This window comes from Leucopleurus acutus (genome assembly GCF_964270905.1).
Source record: "Leucopleurus acutus genome assembly, chromosome: 8".
NCBI lineage: Eukaryota > Metazoa > Chordata > Mammalia > Artiodactyla > Delphinidae > Leucopleurus > Leucopleurus acutus.
In genome coordinates, this window is record NC_139151.1 from 21,396,008 (window position 1) to 21,419,102 (window position 23,095).

At 44.6% G+C, this 23,095-nt stretch overlaps 1 protein-coding gene across 1 annotated transcript; it reads right to left on the reverse strand.

The window, feature by feature from the left end:
• Window positions 1–1,516: 1,516 nt before the first annotated feature.
• On the reverse strand, window positions 1,517–23,095 carry LAYN (layilin). The gene is made up of 7 exons (XM_082844784.1): window positions 22,907–23,095; window positions 19,661–19,958; window positions 11,843–12,000; window positions 6,806–6,838; window positions 6,100–6,183; window positions 3,749–3,848; window positions 1,517–1,963 (listed from the first exon to the last, which is right to left on the reverse strand). The coding sequence occupies exons 1-7, from the start codon at window positions 22,989–22,991 to the stop codon at window positions 1,600–1,602; spliced, it is 1,122 nt and encodes a 373-aa protein (XP_082700910.1). The 5' UTR covers window positions 22,992–23,095; the 3' UTR covers window positions 1,517–1,599.

The following is a 23,095-nucleotide window of genomic DNA, read 5'->3' on the forward strand; positions in this document are numbered from 1 at the left end:
TTATTTTAAGTTTTAGTGACATAATTAAGTTGTTAACTAGCTTCTGTTTACTTGTTACTAATGCTTCCTTCTTCCCAGGGAGTAGGAGTGCTTTTCAAACTAAAATAACTCAATATCCTCCCCCCATCCAGGTAGAGTGTGAAAATCGGGTCCTACAAACTTTTAAGCTGAAATACGCGGGTAATTTTACATCACTCTGAAAGAGGAACTGTTCATCCGTCCAACGAGTATTGATGGTTTACTCTACGCAGGGCACTGTCTTGGGTGCAGGAGGTATGTGGCTGGCAGGGCAGATTGGATCCTTGCTTTCATGGTGCTTGCAGCCTAGTAGGAGCCAGAGCATAGGGGAACCGGGGCGGATAAAGGCACAGATCACAGAGCCAGGAAGTCTGATGCAAAGTGGGAACTTCAGTGTTTTGGACAATGAATCAGTCCTTCAGACTATATGGTCACTCTTTTTGTTTGCAATATTGTTAACGCCACAGAACACACTTCCCTGAAGCAGGCATAAATGATGTTTTTGTTTTCCCCCCTGCTCCCTGCCTTGGTAAGGCAGGTAATTGGCATTGCTTAGAGTCCACTACATTTGATACCGCTCCGACCCAGACGAGCTTACTCTGTCTAGATTGGGGCTCCATGTGTCAGGCAAAGTTACAAACTATTCAAAAACAAGACATACGAGGAATGGTTAAAATACTAAGATTATTAAGCTGATAGAGGGATGTTGTTGGTGATTTAAATAATGACCTTCAGAACTTCGTCTGGTAAATGACTGATGTTAGGTGACTTTTCTCTGCATTTGAGTCCAAAAGTTTTTGAAATAGTCAGATCCCGAAAACAAAAAGGTAAAATAATTAGCATTATTACTAATGCTATGTTGATGCTGCAGTAAAACAAACACACAAACAGAACAACGTGCGGTAACAGGGCTGGGAACACAAATAAGCCAAGAAGCCTAGATTCAAACCTCATTTTCAGTTTCTAAAGTGTTTCCAAGTTAGATATTTCCAAGTTTGGATGTCAGGAAAAAGAAAAAACGGTCCCCAGAGGCCACATGCAGAAGAAGGGCTGTAGACACAGACTGACTAACATTCTGTTTCCTGCTTTTTATTTGATTTGATTCTTTGAAAAAAATAGATATAAGAATTGCTGTTGCGCAGCCCAGCTCGAGGCTGGCATAGGCGGGCTTTGAAAAGATTCTGTACTTTCTGTCTCTTTGTGATGATGTTTGCTGCTGTACAGAGCAAGAGAAACAGAACCTAGAGGCTGGTTTCCCAAGCTCCACAGCAACTACCCCCACCCCCACCCCACCCGCCAGTGAAAGCACTGTCCCTTGAAAGTCAGTTGTAACAATCAGTTGTTTATTTTCTATTATGTGCCAGACGCTGGACAAGGTGCTTTCTCAGAAGTTCCAGCCAGGTGAGGGACTGGGATAAGGGATATAGCCCAAACTGCGGATCCAACAGGGGATCTCATGCTCACCCCCAGGACCTGATCCGAGCACTTTCACAGACCTTCTGAGTGTTTTCCTTATAGAAAATAGACTTTTGCTTCTCTCTTCTTTCCCATTCTTGTCAGTTCAGGGTTCGTTCGTGCATCCTAATAACCATATATTTCATTTTCCACCCACTCGGCCTCCTTGCTCCTTCCCACTCGGTCTGGGGAGAACTCATAAACGTCGTTGGTCACGAAGCCACTCTCCATGCTCACCAGCGTCACGAACCCGCTTTCGGATGGGTTCATGGCCACGTTGTCATAGTCACAGGACACAGTGTCGGGAGTGGCCTCTCGCGAGCGCGCTCGGAATGAGATGTTCTTCAGGTCCGGCCGGGTCTCGGCTAGATCAGCTTCGCTCTGCTTTCGTATGACATTGTAAACCTCCAGGTCCGGGCTGTTCCCCGGCTGAGGAGTGGGCCAGGTGGGGCGCTGCTCCTTCGTGCTGGGGCCTGGCTGCCCCCGTTTCCTAGGAGTAAAGAGAACCAGGGCTCAGTGGACAAGGGGACTGAGAACATCCTGGTGCCCCTGTGCAGGCAGGAGGGGGTCATTCTGGGCAGTCACTACACTGCACTTCTCACCTGCCTCAACCTACAGGTCAAGGTTTCAGGTGGGGTGGGAATAAAAGAGGAAAGTGTTGTTATGTATCTATCACTCACTGCTGCCAGAGCACAGAACGGAGGTGATGACTCTGGGATCCCCAGAGCCTCCAGAGGGTCCATGGATAGAATTGCATGGGGGAAAATACCACATTTAAAAAAATCCATCTCTAAGTGAAATTGAGCTTGTCCTTCAGTTTTGAATGTGGGCAGTTAACCTGAGTTGTAATAGCTTTTTTTGGTTTTGTTTCTGTGTTTTTCTTTTTGGCTGCACCACTCGGCTTGTGGGATCTTAGTTCCCCTCGGCAGTGAAAGCACGGAGTCCTAACCACTGGGCCGCCAGGGAATTCCCACTAGTAATGTCTTGACTTGTTCACCAACGGAAATCGTAGATATTTTCATATCACATCACAGTTATGACTTAAGATGTCTTAAAATATTGTATGCTCATCTCTACTTCAGTATTATGATACTTATACTCACCACTAAATAAAGAAGCATTAATAAAGGAGCACGTGTATTACCGTTTCACATTAGTTGTTGGAGATATTTTGCTAAACTATATAACAGCATTATTCCTTCCCTTGTAATCCAGTGTAATTTATTTTATGCATTTAAAAATATTGTTCTGGGAAGTGATCCGTAGGCTTCACCAGACTGCTACAGGGGTCTGTGGCACAAAAATGGTCAAAACCCCGAGATAGACTCCAGCTTCAAAGCCACAATCCCACATTGTGGTGAGGTGCTAAATAGATAGGTAAGGGAGGGAAATCAAGACCCAACCACAGAGTAAGCAGTTAGAAAATATATTTGCGAGTTTTTGAACTGAACTCTATTTTTAGGTTAAAAGGAATTAACTAATGAAAATGATCATAGGAAGAGATAACATTTTTGAGTGTTTACTATATACTCATTCTGCATATATTAACTGCTTTAATTCTTCTAATAATCCTATAAGGAAGTTATTATTAAATGAAGCAGGATCTTCATTGGAATCTTACTAGTTTATCTCAAATTGGTCATCAAAGGGAGTCAAGTCTTAAACTGCACCTTTGCTTTCCTTCTTCTATGTAGACCATGATGATGGGGAATAAAAAGGTAGCTGAGAAGACCTCTGGTTACCTCAACAATGGTGGCACATGATCCACTAACAGAGGTGCTTTAGGCTACTTAGTGCAGCTATTTTGTAGCAATCTACACTTGTGAATTCAATTAAAAGTCAATTAAAAGGATGTGGCTATTTCATTTTGAATTAAGTGGTTTAGTTTCAGTGGTTTGCCAGGCTTTGGAACAGTCATTTTCAAAGGGCTCACTATTCATTCCTTCACTCACCCAACAAGCATTCCTGGAGTGAGCGCATACATGCATGAGAGCACTTTGCTGAGTGATGTGTGGATGCACAGATGAATAACACAGTCTCACCCCTCAAGTCGTTTAAAATCTTCCACACACACAAAAATTAAAGAATGTAAGATCACTCTCTTAATCACAGTTAAGCACAATGCTTAGTACTTCTGAGTGCCCTGAGCCCATCAGAAAATTTACTCTGAAATCTGTAGAAGTGATTGTCTTGGAGCTGCCATGGCTTTTAATGAAGTCCAAATCTTGAAGAGTTCAGAAAACACAAAGGTTTACATGATGAAGGTTTTACTTGCCTCCTTCTACAGATCCAAACCCAACATACACCTGTGGTGACCACAAAGAAGAGAAGGGGGACGCTGGGGATTAGGATGTAGGCAAGATTCAAGGCAGCTTCTGAAAAGAAAAGCACACTTTATCAGCACTGGCGGTGTTTCTGTGTGCTTCAAAACAGGCTTAAAAAAGCATAATCAACACAGAGCATTCCAAGGAGCGCATTCTGGAAGGAAACAGATATAGTTACCCAGACAGCAAAGTCTTCCAGTTTCAATAAATGAGGCTTTTCTACCTGTCCTATTATCTGAAGTAACAGAGAGAAAAGAAGTTTACATTTTTGGGTTTCTTGCAAATGTAAGATGGGCAGTTTTGTTAATTAAAAATTTTTTGCAGACGAAAGAGGTTATCTCTTTTCTCATTCTTCCTCTTTGTTAAACAAAGATGAGGCTGCTTGGGGGTGCTGGTGTCTTTGACTCTAAGGACAGAAACAGTAGTTTCCAAGGTGGGATCGGGGAGAGGGAGGAAAAAAGAAATAAGCCAGAAGTCTCGGTGTTATTGCCAGGAATGAGAAGGTCACGTGTAACACATGAATCAGACTGTAGAGCCTTACTGACGTTTCTGACTGCTAACTGGATCCAGCTGGGCCCATGAGCAGCGACTGCGGAGGGCACTTAGAGATCTACCATCCTTACCTTTCCTAAGACATAAGTCTTAGAACCAGAGAATTTTCCCTCAAGGGGCTTTGGGAGGAATCAATGATTGGGGACTGATCCCTTTCCTACTCCTACTGGTTAAGATTCTCAACCATCCAGAGGCTGTGGCTTTGTTTTTCTGTGAGGCTACAAACCTGACAACCACCAAAAAAACCCTCAAAACAAAACCTACTTTAAATACCACCGTAGTAACAATGAGCAATAAAAATGCCACCCACTGCTGCACAGCACTCTGGATTTTTTAAAAAGCATTTTCACACATTACATCTGTTGTATAATAAAGAATTTGACTGGGCTTTGTCCCTGGTACCTGGGCGGGAGGCCCTAAATCTTTGGAGTTTCTCGGAAATAGGAGTAACTTCCTTATTCATGAGCCCTTCAGACCAGATCAGAGTTTATACTGACAGAGATGTCTCAGGATGGGGGCTGGTGGGGCCTAGGGGGTGAGTTCAATTACACGGCCAACGATCAAATCAACTGTGCTACGTAATGAGACCTTAAGAAAATCTCTGCACGCCAAAGCGCAGTGGAGCCTTCCGGCTGGTGAACACGTTGATTTGCCAGGAAGGTGATTACCTATCCTGGTTCCACAGGGAGAGGACACAGAGAGTCCCCATTCGAGACCCTCCCAGACCTTACTGTATGTGCTTCACCTGGCTGCTTCTGATTTGTAACCTTTATAATAAAACATAGTCATAGGTATGGTGTTTTCCTGAGTTCTGTAAGTTGTTCTAGTGAATTATTGAACGTGATGGGGCACTCCCTGGAATTGTAGCCAGTTGATTAGAAGTGTGGGTGGACTGGGGACCCCTGAACTTGTGGCTGATATCTGAAGTGAGGGCAGTCTTGATGGGAACTGAGCCCTTAACCTGTAGGGTCTGTGCTAACATGGGGTGGCTAGTGTCACAACTGAATTACAGTACTGCACTATCCTGTTTCATTTTATGGACACAGAAATGCTCTCAGGTAGGTGAGAAAAATGTTATTACTTCTATTATGCAAATAACTAAACTGAAAAATTAAGTGTTTTTTAAAAATTTGCCCAGTGACAAAACTCAGATCTTTCTTTTTTGTCTTAATTGAAATATAGTTGACATATAATATTATGTTAGTTTCAGATGTATTCTATACTGATTTGACATTTGCATACATTATGAAATGATCACCATGATAAGTCTAGTAACCAGCCCTGATCTCCCTCTTGAAACTTGAGGTGAGAGTTGAGGTTGAAAGTCCATTAGCATTCCAATTTATCACTCCATTTTCTTTTATCTTTTATGTCTATTTCCTCTATTTGTCTCATAAAGAAATATTAATCATGGCCTGGGTCTTTTGCTCTTATTTCTCTACATCCGTTCTCTAGTTCCCCTCCCCCCAAACAACTTCTGGGAGGTTCTCAAGCCTCATCTGTCTTCATGCAGATCTTTTTTTACCTCCTGTCTTGTCTAATCGCCCCAATTGTCTTAGGATAGCTCCATTTGTGTATTTCACTGACAAAATCTAACATATAATGCAGTTTTTACAAAGTCATAAGTGCTCTGTCTGGTTCCATTTTTAAGTTGCTGTGGGAAAGAACAAAGTAGGGTATATAATCATGGGGAATTCGTGATCAGCAGGGTCCTATTATCTATTTTTCTCTGGGAGAGTTCTGCACATACCTTTGCTTTCTTTCAGTGTTTCTGTGGCATCTTCTTTCTCTGTGTCTTCTGGAAGTATGGGCATTGCTGTCTCTGTTCCTTCATCTGGAGAGAGACACATGGACTTGAGAACCTGGAGAAAGGCATCAAAATCCAGATATTCTCTGAGGTCCTACCAGCTTCAGGGTGGGATGCCAAAAAGCACCAGCATTGTGACCAGTGCCATTTATAAACCCAGGGAAGTAAAAGAATTGAATTTGCTGACCTAGAGGTTTACTTGTCTTTATCTTTCTGGTGAGACTTGCTGCGAAGAATCATGTACGGACACAACCAGCAGGCAGCTGACATCAAGGCCCATAACGTACTGAAGTGCCAAGGGGAAGGGCCAACAACTCACTTCTAGGACCATAAATTATCAGTTTGACTTGCTTCTTGGATCATTAGACTGGATTATTCCTTTCATATTGTCAGTAATGACAAGTAACATCCCAAACTGAATTTGCAACTATTACTTTTCAGATATTTGAGAGAAAGACAACGCTAGTGAGATTAATGAACTGCTGGTCATGTCCAGTGTGGCATATACCTGTCCAAAGGGTCAGGGTTAACACCAGTGGTCTTTCTGCTGAATAATCTGGTTTAAAGAACACGTGGTTCTAAACCTGTGAAAAGCTTTTAAAGCTGTGAAACAGCCCAAATTAACTCAAATCTTAATTGACAGTCTTACCTCCAGGCCTTGTAGAAGGAGCTGTTGGTTTCTCTATAGCAGAAAGAAACAAGAATGAGAGCAATAAGTAAATTTCCATGCCATCTGAATGAAGATGGCCAGAGCATGGCATCCATTTATTTGTTCATTCAGTTGTCCAATAAATTTCATTTAGTATTATCAGACACTAGAAACCAGGTTAGTAAGTCCAAAGAATCTCTTCTGCACAAAGACTAGCCTTTCCCCAGTTTTACTTGGGCACTTTTTCTTTTTCAAAAAGTAAACTTTTTAGTTTTAAAACTAAGAGTTTTAAATATGAGAATTTCCAAATATATGCAAAAGTGGAAAGATCAGTATAATGAACCCCTATGTACCATCACGCAGCTTTAACTCTTAGGAACATATGGCTAATCTGGTTTCAACAATAATCCCCACTCCTCCCCGGCTACACCCAGGCCTGCGCTGTTGTAAAGCAATCCAAGACACTTGATCAATTCCTATTGGGGATATTTTAGAGCAACAAGTACTGATCTCCAAGCAGTGGACGTGGCCTGGGACTAAGGAGACCATGGCCAGCCCCAAGGCAGAGCCTGGTGACCTAGAACACGAGTCATTTAAAATATTTCTAAGAGCCTCAGGATAGTCGGGCTGCACAGACGACCTACATCAATGTTTTTACTTTTGGCTGAAAGTGTGTCAGCCTTTTGTACTGGCGGTGACTCTACACTGATCAGATGCTCTGGGTTCAGAGCGTCAGGGTCCATAAGGTCAAAATTTTAGAATTCACAGTCCTAAGGCCAGGATGTCAAAGCTATTCTGAAGTTTTATGCAGAAAGGAAACTTTTAATCGTGTGTGTGTGTAGAGATGATGCAAATCCATTCATTTATTAAAAATGTCTGCTCTATGATAGAAACAGCATCATGCTCTAAATGTTTTATTAAAAACAAACACAATTTATCCTGATAAGAGCCTGATGAGGTGAGTGCGGTTCTGAATTTGCACGCAAGGAGACTCAGGTACAGGGAGGTTAAACACCTTGCTCAAATCTCACAGCTAATAAGTAACTGAACTGGGATTTTAATTTTAAAAATTCAAATGAAAAATTAAAATCACAAGGAGACAAACTCTGTGCTAGGTATTAGAGATACAACAGCAAGTGAAAAGTAGTCCCAGCCCTCTAAGGAACTTGTATGATACAGGATGGGGAAGTACAGGAGAATATTAACACATTAATTTTGTGATATATTGCAATACATCATATATTCAAAGACATTACACGATGTAGTCATTTTCTTGTCCCTCCATAGTTCAATCCACTGGGCAAAACTGCAGTGAACATGGCAAATTAACGCAGCACTTCCATCGATTGCTGCAATGGTCTGTGACACATGGCCTCAGATGATTTGTCTCTGATTTCCACTGAATGCATCTATGCCTTTAGCACACCCCAGGTGGAAGCAAGTGATCAGATCTGGCTAGCATACCACCTACTCTGTGTGGTCATGTTGTCAAATCTAGTTTTAGATGCTATCTTTCAACCTGTCCCTTGCCCTCTGGTATAATGGGATGTTGTGCCATCCTGTTGCAACCATACTGGGTGACCTTCCCCTAGCCCATCAAGCGCAGGGATTAACTGGTCAAACATGTATATTTCGAGACCTCATACCAACCATATAGTGAAGGGGACAAACTTGTAAACAGGCAGTTAAAGTACTGTGTGTATTATGATCCTCATGGGAGGAACACTTAACCTAGTTTTGAGGGGCCCTGGATGCTTCCCAGAGGAAGTGATTTTTTAAAACTTCTTATTTGGAAATAATTTCAGATTTATGGAAATTTGCAAGACTAGTACAAAGAATTCCCATGTATCCTTCACCAAAATGTTACCATTTTATCACGTTTCATTTATATGATTATTCTCTCTCTCTCTTTATATATATCCTATATATTTATATCTACAAGTCTATATCTAAATCTGTACACACACACACACATACACATATATATATTCACATACAGACGCATCCATAACTTTTTTCCTGAGAATAAGTTGCAGCCAGTTACCCTTTACTCCCTAAATACTTCAGTGTGTATTTAAGATGGGAGGGGGGCAATACTCTAACATAACCATAGTACGATTATCAAAACCAAGAAATCAACATTGATATATATATTAACCAATCGACAGATCTTATTCACATTCTGCAGATTGTCCTAATAACGCCCCTTATAGAAAATCACCATTGTCATCATCATCATCAAGGATCACCTACTGCACTTGGTTGTGATGAGAGAAGGTGATGTTTAACCTGAACCTGAGGGCTGAGAATGAGCTGACCAGGAAAGAGGGAAGGGTGTTCCAAGCACTGGAAACAGCAGTTAAGAGCTCTTGGGGAACTTCACAGGGGGCAGAGGGGAATGGGATCGGGGAGGAATAAGAGTGGTAAGAACTGGGGCTGGAGACAGGCAAGGGTCTGATCAAGCCAATTTTTTTATGGCGTGCTGAGGTGTGTGAACTTATCCTGAGGAGGGGGGCCACGTAAAGGCAATGTGTTAGTCTTTCTCTGTGTGCCCACTTCTCTCTGCTGGATCTATTCTTGGTCCTTCTCTGTGTCCTGGAGGCTGAACTCTATGGACTGTGTCTTGCGGCTCCCTTGTCCTTTTGCTCTTTTTTGGCTGCGTTGGGTCTTCGCTGCTGCACGCGGGCTTTCTCTAGTTGCAGAGAGGGGGAGAGCGGGGGCTAATCTTCATTGCAATGCGTGGGCTTCTCACTGCAGTGGCTTCTCTTGTTGTGGAGTATGGGCTCTAGGTATGCAGGCTTCAGTAGTTGCAGCACGCAGGCTCAGTAGTTGCGGCGTGTGGGCTTAGTTGCTCCACAGCATGTGGGATCTTCCTGGACCAGGAAAGACCTTCCCGGACCTTCTCAAACCCGTGTCCCCTGCATTGGCAGGTGGATTCTTAACCACTGCTCCACCAGGGAAGTCCTGTCCTTTGGTTCTTGATTGGACTTAACCAGTAGGAGGCAGAAGGAGGAGATTAGAGAGTAGGAGAAGAGAGGGGTCCTGGCAGTTATGCCCCAGGCCCCCTTCGCACGTCACTGTGGTTTGACAGTAGCTGCGTTCTCTGGTTACAGCTCCTATTGGGCGGCTCCTCTTCCATGACTCCAAGCTTTCTCTGGAGTCCCTCCCCTTTGCTCCTTGAAACCTGGGGGTAGTAACAACTTCCCATTGTAGCTAATTCCTGGGCACTTCACCATCTCATGCTCTGTGCCCACACCTTGGCAAACATCATTTTATTATACTCTTCTCATTAAACCCTTTGAGTGTGCCACCTTTTTCCTGCCAGGACTCAGTCTAAATCAGGCAGTAGCAAAATTAATAAAGATTATGATTAAAAACAAAACCTAACTAGGTTCAAAGTACAAAAATAAAAGGCTATGAAAACAAATGTCAAAATCTCACATTTCAGAAAATATTTAAGAAGTACAACATTTTAAATCATGGAGATAATAGGATATGAGGAACAAAAGTGATGGGCAGCCAGTTTGTAACAAGCGCCTTGCTTTAATTGCTCTAAAAATGTGCCCTGCTAAGCCAGCCTCAGTCCTTGCAACCTCCCTGCCTGAGACAACTCTGTATGGTGGGGAAGGCCAGGTCTTTGGAGAGAATTCATCCGAAGGGGTGAAGAGGGAGGAAAAACAACTTTAGCAGTAAAAGCACAGTCAAATTCAGACAATTTAAAAATGACAGGATTGTTTAGTCCCTCAATAGATGTAACTGACAAGTCATTCTACTTCTGTCAGGAAAGGATGCAGAATTGGGGTCAAGCAGTTGGCTTCAGGGAGGTGAGAAACTTCCATAACAGATCAAAAATCACTTCACGTTTAGATCAAAGTCCAACATAATGGAGGAGTTTGGGAAACCTCAGCACAGTGAGACTACAGGCTTGTAGCCAATTCAAAACCCTTCACAGATTTAGAAGCAAACGTCAGTTAAATTTGCAAGGCATGTATTTAGAGGGTGCCCTACAGAGCAGGATGATGCCCTGCTCATCAAAGTGACTTCTATCTGCCCAGTGTCAGTAAAATTGGTGTATTTTATCATCTACCTCCTCTGGTCATTATTCTGTTTCCTTAAAGCCCCAGAAAATAATGTCACGTGGCTGGTAGAAGACTTGCAGGAACAATGGCCAGCTTCCTTTCATATTTCTTCTTTACAGTAAGTCCACTACATACGAACGAGTTCCGTTCGGAGAGCACATTTGTAAGTCCAACGACGTTAGCCTAGGTATCCAACTAACACAATCGGCTATATAGTACTGTACTGTAATAGGCTTATAATACTTTTCGGACAAATAATACATAAAAAACAAACAGAAAACATAAAGAAAACATTTAAAATCTTACAGTACAGTACATTTTAAATCTTACGGTAAAGTACAGTACCAGCTGCATCGCCACTGCTTTTACACTTGCTTCAGGACATCCTGGGCTTGAAATAAAGATACTGTACTACTATACTCTATACAGTACTGTACAGTAAAGTACACAAAAGCACAACCACTTGTAGAGGATGTGCGCATGTGACAATGTACGCCAGACACGTGAACTAACTTACGGGACTGGACATGCAAACGTAGGTTCGCATCTTTGAAAGTTCACAACTTGAAGGTTCGTATGTAGGGACTTACTGTATTCCAAGCTCTTACAGCATACAATCTCATATCTCAAAGGAATAAGAATTATAATTGTCCACTTGGAGGGCTTTTTGTTTCTTGAAGTTCTCATAATTCTTGCCTTATCATACATAAATTAGACCCTTTCATTTCTTCATCCTTTCTCTTAGCATCTAATACCCCTCTCCTGTGCTAGAATTATTCCTCAGTGAGGAAGTGTCACTACATCTCCCTTCACAAGAACTCCCAATGTTTAACACTGCTGGCATTTGCAACAAGCTTTCGCGGAGACCACGTGACAAATTCCTGGAACCAGCAGCTGCTTATGAAATGAGAGAGGAGGTTGAGAATTCAGCCATATAACTTGGGAGAGGATTCATTACCAGAGGAATATTTGCAGATGAAATTGTTCTTCATGGTGCATCGGTCGTCGTTCCACTGGAACATGTAGGGGCCCCCGATTCCGGCGGGTGCTGATGGCTGATGGTACATGACCACGCAGACCTCGCTGCCGCACGAAGGCTCATCCACATACCAGTTCCTGTAGGAAAGGGGTCAACAGTGGAGGCAACTGGAGAAGGATACCACAAGACTTCAAAGCCTTTGTTTTCCTATCAAGTTCCACTAAGCCAGGAACTTAAGAGACAGGGAGGAACTGAAGTGCTTCCAGTAAGTAGAACCACGCTTTCTAACACGGACATCACAATCAATCATCTGACATTTGCCTTTGCAGGGAGGGATATATTACCATATAATGTCTGCAAAGGAATTATGAGAAAAAGCAGCCAGCAGGGCAAGTCTGGATGATCTTATTTCTTTTTTGCTTTCGGCTCACTGGGTTTTGTTTCTCTTTTTTTTAGAAATCAGATGCATTGAGAGAGGCATGGCTTATCTCATCCAGAGCTTGCCTTGCTTCCATCTCCCCATGCTTTTCAACAGCCATAGCTGCCTTCCTAGCTCTGAGGAGCGGATAGAAAATTCAAGCATCTGAGCAAGACTTTCCGACATGTAGAGGCTTCAAAGCAAGAGATGGGGTGGGGGCAAAAGCGGGAGGCCCAAGTAGTCTTCTTCAGGTTTTAAGTTGTTTCTACTTCATCAGGCCGATGAGCCCTTCTGTCAGCCTCTGCCGCCTGATTTCTTGTCTCTGTTTCCCTAGCTCCTGGACGGGGTGCACTAGCAGCCCCAATGGTACTTGAAATTAAATGATGCTGCCACCCAGTTGGATATGTGGGCGCCAGATTAAAGCCTTAGATTCCATAGATAGTTTAAATGCTGCAAGCACCCACCCCATGTGCTGACTCAGGGCTGGGCTTTGTAGTTCGCCTGTTACTCACCTAAGCAGTTTCCTTCCGGGGCCCAGATCTCCCCTGATGCTCAGGCTATTGAGATGAGCCCTGCTGCTCTGCCTAGCTCTTGTCAGAGCCCCTCCTTAGGAGACAGCTAAGAGACAGCTCTCTGTGTAGCACCCTCATATGGCTCTGCTTGAGTCTTGTGCTGCAGTTCACCAAAAGGAAAATCCTCTGCTGAATCCACTGGGTTGAATTCACCTGGATGGTAGCTGAGCTTGCAAGTCTGCTTGGACACTGTCTGGAGAGCTGGAGATCCTGACTGGGGCTGGGCTCTGCACCTCATTAGTCACCTCCAGGCAATTTTCCAACCCTGTTGGTAGACCTCCTGCTTGTCTGTTCTCCTCCCCACTGGCCCTATGGCTTTATGTTATTTTATTTCACAGGTGATGGAATGGTTGGAATATTATGCCTGGCATCTAGTTACTGGACTTGAGCCAGGTTTCAGGCTTGGAACTCACTGCTAGAAGGAGGAAGACCCTGCAACACCACAGTAGGTGCACATGGTAATTTCCTCTATTCTCCCAAAGGGACCTATGGCCATTTACTCAAGTAACCATATGCTGGGGAAAGAGGAATACCCAAATATTACAAAGACTGCTGGACACAGAGTGCAAGTCAACACTGATACCCAAAGACTTGAAGTGTCATTAAAACTACCCTTTTGAGTGGGAGCATATTGAGGCTAAGTATTAAATGGAGTTCTGGCCCAGGACTGAAATGGGAGATAGATGGGCCCCTGGGCCGGACAGCTGGTGTTTGTCAAGTGGAACAAAATTGAAGCTTTGTTCTCACCCAGACACTCCAAGGACAAGGCTAGTGGCAGAAGCTGAGCTCTGCAGGAATAAAGAGATAAGATGACCACTCCTGAGGTCAAGGAAAACTTCTTTGTCTGCACATGCACAGAAAGGCTCCTTGAGGGTCAAAAAGGGAGGGGGCGCCACCCCATAATAAGTGTGGACATATCCCCACAGGCCTCTGTGGTGGAATCCATCTTAGCAAAAAGTCGCACATGCATATTAGGGAGGGTCCTAGGACTGGTCAGGTGTGAAAGAAGAAGAGAATTGGCCAAAGGTAAACAAAGACCCAGAAGGACTATCCTATATAAGGGATTTAAATCACCTCTTTACCGCGCTCCTCATTAGAGAGGATGCCCGAACCCTTTCTCTCTAGGTGTGTATTTCTGCCTTGCTTCTGTCTTAAATAAACGAACTGCTTCTCTGTGTGCTCTCCCACATGTTATGCTGTGTCTCTAATAATACACTTTGTACCTGCTTTTATAGTTTTTGCCTCCTTGAGAAACGCATTTTCCAGTGGGGGTAACAGCTAGGGGAACTTTGCTTCTAGCCTCTAGCCCCTGGTGGACTAGTGGCTAGGATTCCTGGTTTTCATCCAGGCTGCCCAGGTTCAATTCCTGGGCAGGGAACTAAGATCTCTCTTCAGGACCACTCACTGCTGTCTCTCTGAGATCAGGACCAGCTCACAGTGGACCCATCCAGTGGTCATTCCCCAGTCCTAAAATATATGAATTGAAAACTTACGGGGTAAGAGCTATAATAGTGGAGAAGGTCAAGTGGAAGCCTCTGAAACTGCATTCTTCCCTATTCTCTCCAAGATAGTAAATAGAAAACAATATCTTATCCAGGCGAAGATGACAGAAAGTAGTGCCACTCCTAGAGACCTAGAGAATGCAAGGATGGTATTCCCTGTCATATCTCTATATAATTCACTAGTCTGGCTCCTGCAAAAACCAGGCAGATCCTGAAGGATGACACTGGAGTAGCACAAATTCAACCAACTAGAAGTCTCAATTGTACCTACTATGCCATTTGTGGTATCTTTGCTAGAGCTGCTTAACATGTCCTTGGGTACCTAATACGCAGATTTGGTGAGTACATTCTTTTTCACCTGTATCAGAAAGAGAATCAGAAAACAGTCTGCATTTATTTGGAATGGACATCAGTATACCTTTATGGTCTTTCCTCAGGACTATACTAATTTTCCTACCCTCAGTCATAATATGATGTGGAAAGAGACTGCCTGGATATCTTGCAAAAAATCACACTGGTCCACCATGTTGCTGACATCATGCTAACTGAACCAGATGAGCAAGGACTGGAGGCCTTAGTAAGACTCAAGTGCTCCAAGGGTTGGAGGTAAACGTTTGAAGATTCAGGGGCCTGTGACTTCATGAAACTGGGTAGGTGTCTAGTGATCTAGAGAATGCCGGAACACCCCTTTCAAATTAAAGGTCAAATTACTTCATCTCACAATAATTTGAAGTGTCTTGCAATAATTTTAAGAAGGAAGCATAGCCTGGGGTAGGTCTCTTTGGGTTCTAGAGGTGGCATATTTCACACCTGGGAATACTGCTCTGGCCTATATACCAGTTGACATGAAAGACAGGTGTCTCTGAGTGCGGTCCAGAGCAGAAAAGGACTCTGAAGCAGTTCTAGGCTGTGATGGAAGCAGACTTCCCACTTGGGCCATATGATCCATCAGACCCTATTATTAGAGGTATCAGTGGTGAGAAAAATAATGCCATATAGAATCTGTACAAGCTCCAGTGAGAGAATCACAATGCAAACCCTTAAGATTCTACAGCAAGGCCATATCATCTATAGATGAGAAAAAAATCACCTTTTGCAAAGCAACCCCTGGCTTGATACTAGGCAAGGAGCACCAAGAGAACATGCAATCCACTTGCTCAATGTAAGAGAGACACTGTCAGATATACCTAGTCAAAAGATTAGGCAGGCCTGGAATCAATTCATTACAAGATGGAAGAGGTATATTTAGGACCAGATGGCACTGTATGAACAGGTAGAGCAGACTGCCATGACATCTACCACTGTTGTACCAGAGCCTGTCCCTCAGCTTACACCTATAGCTGCATAGAGGAATCCCTTACGACTAGCTGATAAAGGCAGCCTAAGCTTGGTTCACGGATAGGTCAGCCAAGCATGGGGGTACAACTCCAAATGGGCAGCAGCTGTACTACAGTCCCACTCAGAGGTGGTTCTGAAAGATCAAGTGTTAAGGAAACATCCTCCCAATGGCCAGAGCTTAGCTGATATACCTAGTTAACCATTTAGTATAGAAAGAGAAGTTATTAGAGATTAGACTATATAAAAACTCAGGGGTAAAGGCAAAGAGCTTAGCCAGTTGATTAGAAGTCTAAAAGGATAAAGAGTGGAAGACTGCGGACAAGGAGCTCTTGGATAGAGTGATGTGAATAGACATATGGGAGTAGGGGTAAAGTATGAAAATCTATCATATGTTAAAGCCCACCAAAAAGCCTCTAGCATGGAAGAGGCGCTAAACAACCAGGGAGACAAAATGACTTAGCCAGTTGATGTCAGCCAGCCTGTTATCAGCTGCCCCAGCTCTGGTATAATAGACACATACTAAGGTAGCCATGGTGGCAGGGATGGAGGCCATGCATGGGCTCAACAGTAGCTGTTCCCACTCACCAAGGCTGATCTAGCTACTGCCCAACAACCAGTCTGCTGGGAACAGAGACAAGCCTAGAATCTGGTAGCAAGTTGACTACATTGGACTCCTTCCATCCTGAAAGGGGCAATGATTCATGTTGATAGGAATAGACATACAATCTGGGTATGGGTTTGCCTTTCTAGCCTCAAGGCCTTAGCACCACTATCCAAATGCTTACACAGTCTTTGATCTACCAGCACAGAATTCCAAATAAGATCTCATCAGACCAAAAAACCTAGTTTATAGCAAAGGAGATGTGGGCGTAGGCAGGGGATTTACTAGTCACATCACATATTCACCCATCCTGAAGCTGCCAGTTTGACAGAGTGATGGAGGAACTTGTTGAAAACACAGCTGAAGCCCTAGCTTAGAGGCAATACTTTGTGAGGATGAGCCAACATCCTCCAAGACACAGTGCACATTTTGAATCACTGACCTTTGTACCATCCTGTGCCATCCAAGAGTATTCTGGGGTCTGGGAGCCAAGGGATGTATAAGAAAAGTTTGAAGCTAACAGATGTTGGTTCATGAGGTTAAGGAAAAAAGGCCTCTCTATAACAGAAAAATGCAAGGTGAAGCAGTAAATGCTGAGGCAAGTTATCCAGAAGACCTAGCTAAGATAATTCATGAAGGTGGCTAAACTAAACAGCAGATTTTCAGTGTAGACAAAACAAAAAGTTTCAGTGTAGACAAAAAAAAAAAGCCTTATAATGGAAGATACCATCTAGGACTTTCGTAGCTAGAGAGAAGTCAATGCTTGGCTTCAAAGAGCGGAATGACTCTTGTGTTAGAAACTAATGCAGCTGGTGACTTTAAGTTGAAACCAGTTCTCATTGATCATTCCAAAAATCCTAGGACCCTTAAGAATTATGTTAAATCTACTCTGACTTTGCTCTATAAATGGAACAACAAAGCCTGGATGGCTGCACAACTGTTTACAATATGATTTACTGAACATTTTAAGCCCACTGTTGAGACTTACTGTCAGAAGAAAAGATTCGTTTCCAAATATTACTGCTCCTTGACAATGCACCTGGTCACCCAAGAGCTCTGATGGAGATGTACAAGGAGGTTAGTGTCGTTTTCATGCCTGGTACCACAACATCCATTCTGCAGCCCGTGGATAAAGAAGTAATTTTGACTTTCAGGTCTTATTCTTTAAGAAATACATTTCGTAAAGCTATAGCTTATGAAAGGAGGAGTAGCCCTGCTTACCTTCACTGGTAGTACTTACTTGGGGAATTTGTGTTTCTTGTCTCTGCAATGCTGAGCTCTGTGGGTTTAGAGGTCCTGGTATATTCTGGGGGAATCCTTCCACCAGAAGATACAGCAAGAGTGTTATTGAACTATGAACAATGGCTGCCACTTGGACATTTGGGGATTCTTGTGTCCAGGAACCAGCAGGCAAGAAGAGGAGTCATTCTCTTTGCAGGACCCTAATCATGAGGTGTAGGTATCTCGGCTGTTACAAGCAGGGAGAGATATGTTTGACAGCCAGGTTATCTACTTGGGTACCTGTTGGTACTCATGTGCCCCATTTTGATGGTAAGCAGAAAAATGAAATCACTCCAGCGTAAGCAATGCAAGTTGACTAGGCCTCACACTCTTCAGGGATGAGGGTCTAGGTCCTGCCACAAGGTAAGAGAGCCATTGAGGCTCCCCGAACAGAGGGTGAGGGGAATCTAGACTGTACAGAGCAGGAGGGGGGTCTATAAATATCAGTCGTGGCGCTGGGACCAGTTGCAGTGGTGGGGAGTGTAGTTCCTCCTAAGCTTCCTTTCTAAAGTTTCTCCCAGGAGAGAGGCCCACGAGAATCTTGGAGGAATGACTCCTGGAACTTAGATGAAGGTGTGGATCTGAATAGCATAATGGGTGAACTTCATGCTGTCTTGAATGGAATAGGTAATAAAGATATATTCTAATCTTCATTCTTTTGATTGAAAATGAGTTTAAATGTTTTCCCCATATGACTGTTTACCAGTTAGATTTTCTATTTTGTGAACTGTTTGCTCAGGTCTTTTGCCCCTTTATCTTTTGGGGTTTTACTGACTTATATAAACTTTTAGTGCTTTTTGACTTATATTAACTCTTTATTGTAAAAAGATCATAACTGTTAAATTTCTTACAACATTTTTCCAGTCTTATGCCTGCCTTTTAATTTTGATATTTTTTGACGTTCTTCCACGTCACTGCTTTTCTTAGGGAGGGACGATGGCAATGCCATGGTGCTGGGGGGCAGGTGTGTGAAGTGAGTCCAGTGCTGTGGGTTTAAAAGGGCTCTACAAACTGCAGGCTTCCTTAAGTCCCCTCTTGGTCAATCCAGAGAATTAGATCTTGGCTCTAATTTCTTGCCTGTCATCATAATTTCCTGCAGTCTGGAGCCCTTCAGCCCCACAGGCCTTCAATCTCTCACTGGGTCAGCAATCCCACTCCTGGGCATACATCCAGAGAAAACCATAATTCGAAAAGACACATGCACCCCAATGTTCACTGCAGTACTGTTTACAATAGCCAAGACATGGCAGCAACCTAAATGTCCATCAACAGAGGAAGGGATAAAAGATGTGGTACATATATACAATGGAATATTACTTAGCCATAAAAAAGAACAAAATAATGCCATTTGAAGCAACATGGATGGACCTAGAGATTGTCATACTGAGTGAAGTAAGTCAGACAGAGAAAGACAAATATATGATATCACTTATATGTGGAATCTAAAAAAAGAGTACAAATGAACTTATTTACAAAACAGAAATAGAGTCACAGATGTAGAAAACAAACGTATGGTTACCAGGGTGTAAGGAGGTGGGGGGAGGGATAAACTGGGAGATTGGGATTGACATATCCACACTAGTATATATAAAATAAATAACTGATAAAGACCTACTGTATAGCACAGGGAACTCTACTCAATACTCTGTAATGGCCTATATGGGAAAAGAATCTAAAAAAGAGTGGATATATGTGTACGTATAACTGATTCACTTTGCTGTATACCTGAAACTAACACAACATAGTAAATCAACTATACTCCAATAAAAATTAAAAAAAAAAATCTCTCACTGGGGTTCTAGTCCAAAAGGCCGGGCAACCAGAATGACTGACTTCAAGCATTGTGTGCCACTGAAGCTGTGCTTCTGGGCCACCCTCCTGGACAGAGCTCTCTGGGCCTAGGTTAAGGCTGATTTACCACCTTCGCCCCACTGCTTTGGTCAGTGGCCCTGCCAGTACTGCTATCCACTCAGGGCTCTGCCTGGCTGGGACTTCTCTTCCACACTGACTGGCACTGTGGATCCAGCCTGCCTCTTTTTGCAGCTACATCAAGTGAGTTAGCTGCTGTGAGTTCCACACACTTACCTAAATGTTGCTGTGCTGCCATCGATCCAGGCATAAAGGTCCTGGCAGGCTGTGCCATTGCTTTGTTTCTCTTCACGCCTCCTAAGCCCAATCCAGAAATCACCATCAGAAGCCAGGAGGTTTTCAATGAACTTTTCTATCAGTCTCTGTTCATCTTCAGACTCGATGCTGACTAGCTGGCCCCCATCTCTCCTGCAGGCTGCTCTGGCTTCCTCAAAGTTCAGTCTTCGAGAAACATCATGGAAGTAGATGACTTCATAACAAGGCTTCTGTGTTCCTCCCCGGCAGACTGGCTGACCTAGAGAAAAAAAGAAGCCTACCTATTTTAGTGCCCCCAACATATGCCAGAGCAGGGATGCTCGGAGGCATCTGAATGAAGCTGCAGGAATTCTGATTACTCATCAGTGGCTTGTTTTAGTGTCATTAAGCTCTCAGAGCAAATTAATACCCCTTCCAGTGTGGAGACACAGTGATTTAGACTCCATGTTTTCTTTGTTCCATTACAGATTATTGAAAAGCAGACATTTAAAATTAATCTTTAAAAGAGAGGTAGATGAAGATTTATGGTTTCACTTAAAGGCAAACAAATAACACTTCCATGCCATTAGGGAGTCGCAGGAGACTAAATGTGGCTTAAAGTGAGTTATCTCTGTTTGGGGGTTCCTTCAGGTAAGAGAGGCATTCTGAAGTCAGGCGTGGGCTCCTCTACCCTGGAACCCTCTGCGTATGTATCAATAGCAGGACTGAATATTCACCCAGTCTACGGTATAAGCAGAAGATAAAAGCATCAGATCCATGGGGTTTTCTGCTACTGGTCTTGCCTAAAGTCAACAGCTAAGGTTCAGTGAACTCTTACTGTGTGTCATGTACTATGCTAAGGGCTTTTGCATTTACATACATACCTTATCTCATTGAACACTCACAGTAATCCACTGTTGTAGATATTGTTTATGCCCCATTTTACAGGTGAGAAAACTGAGGCTCAGAGAAATTAGTCTGGCTAAGGCCACATAAGCTATCCGTAGCATGACTTGAGTCAGAACCCAGATCTAATTACAAAGTCACAGCCATAACCACTGAACTCTGCTCCCCACGCCACCACAGGCTCAGGTTGCACTGGGAGCCCATGTAATATGTCTCATCTGACCGACACCCGAAGGGCTGAAGACCATCAAGGACAAATGGATGGGATTCTACTGAGGACGGATAAAAAATCGTTCACCAGTACACACCACCCTGGCTTGTGTCTGGGTGTCTAAAGCCGTGCTGCACCCAAAACATTAGCCTCATCGCTCCTTCGTTAAGTCAGTATGTATTGCATGTACGCTCATGCCTGGCACTGTGCTAGGTGCTGGGAATACAGAAACACTTGCCGCTTCCTAACCCACAGGAACAGACAGCATGTTTCTGGATCCAGATGTACAGTGAAAACCAGATTTCAACAAGGGGAATCCCTTGCAATGCAGAGCCAGTCTGTGGGCTGTGGGCGTGAATTACTGCCACAGAGCGAGGAATAAAGGATTTTGGTTTGGGAACCTCTTCCCAGCTCTCATAGAATGTTCTCATTTTCCTAGTTTGTTTTGCAACTGTGCACAGAGCCAGATAGCATTAGTTATTCCCCAAATTGTCCAGAATACAGAGCAAAAGGCCACAGGCAGTTAACTGCATTTTCAGTGCTTAAATGGGAACAGAGCACATACAGATAATCTGGAAAGCCCCTGTGAATTCTTATTTTCAGTTTCTTCTTTCATCGCCTTTGTAAAGAAATTTTCAATAAACAAGTTGTAAAAGTTTCGCTTCTTCTCCCTTTCTCTGTCACTTTTCTCCTTTTGCTGAATAGAGAAATTCTAACAGGACTGCTCCATCAGCAAATTAGGAGGCCTCAAAAGTGGGACATTCTCGCTAAGGAGGTGTTCCAGAGAGACTAGGGACCACTGGCCAGAGAAGCTGTGGCTGAGATGCTCCCTGGGGAGAAGGCTGGGTCAGCTCAGCTTTATGAGTCCTTAAAGGTGGCTCCAAATGAGGCAGCAGAGGAGAAACAAATGAGCCCCAGGCACCCCCAAGGTGGAGTTGAATTTACTGGCAGTCCCCACTTTTCCATCGTTGGATTATCAAGGGAAAACATAACACCTTAAACGAGTTTCCTGTATGGCCCAGCCTGGCCACACATCCCAAGTCAGCCAGTGAGTGCCAGAGGGAGCCAGAGCTGGAAGAAGGCCCAGGGTGCATCTGGTCCCCCTGCCTTCAGGAAGTGTTTCTCTCCTCTCATTTGCAGGAAGGGGAAGGGCGGCCACCGAGGACAGAGCCCGTGCAGCCGTCACCCAAACAGCTGAATTCGGTTACCCTCCCATTTTGCCACCCTGCACCCCACCCCATCCTGAAACCAACTTTAGATTCCTTCAATCAGCTTCGGAAGCACCGATAACGGAGCGGAGGTTTTCATTCCCCTCCATCCCTCTTGGCCAATCTGTTGCCTGCGAAGGAAACCTGAGACAGGGGAACGGACATCCCCTCCGCCGCCCCCCACCCCGCACCGCCCCGCCTCGACATGCAGAACAAATGGAAGAGGCAAGGAGCCAGAGCACTGTACCTCCTCTGAGGTCCAAGTCCGAGGCTGCAGTGACACGACAGGAGGAAGGAAGCAGAGAGAGTCATTCCCCTGAGTCAGGCGGGGCTTGCCCCGCGCTAACTAGGCTTCTTTCCCGATCTCTAAGCGCTCTTATTCCAGGCGCTGGATCCTTTCCCCCCAGAAGAGACCAGGAGTAACGGGCTGGGGTTCCCACGGCACAGCCGATCCAGAATCCCTACTGTACGCACCGTCTCCCGGGACAGGAGACCTCCCTGGTGGGCAGGACAAGCCCTGCGTGGGGGTCCCGGGGACCACTGCGCCGCTCTCAGTGGAGCGGACCGAGGGGACGCCTATTGGGGCAGTTTGCTCACTGCCCCATCTAGCCTACGTCTCTCGGTATTATGGCAGCCCTGGGCGGGGAACGGACTTCGCGCGGTCCAGGACACGCAGGGAACCGGCGCTAGGCTCAGCAGCCGGGCGATTGCCCCTCTAGAAGTAGGGAGCGCCGCAGGGCTAAGTCCATTGGTGGGGCGGGGGCGCCACCCCTCCACCCACTCCGTGGAGGGCCAGAGAAGAGGCACCGTGGCCCTAAGGACGGTCAGCCTTAGGTGGGGTGCAGTGGGTGCCGCAGCCCAGCGCCCGGGAACCAGCCCCCGCCCCAGCGCGCGCGCACTCACCGCTTAGCAGGCGACCCGTCGCGCCCCGGAGCCCTGCCAGCAGCACTGCCAGCAGCACGGCCTGCAGCGCCGCTCCAAGCTGCATGGCCCGGCTCGGGTGCGCCTTCCGACGCCGGGGCGCTAAGGCGGTGGAGCGGGAAGACCGGCAGCGGCGTGCCCCGCAACTTCAACGGCGGGCGGCAGCAGCAT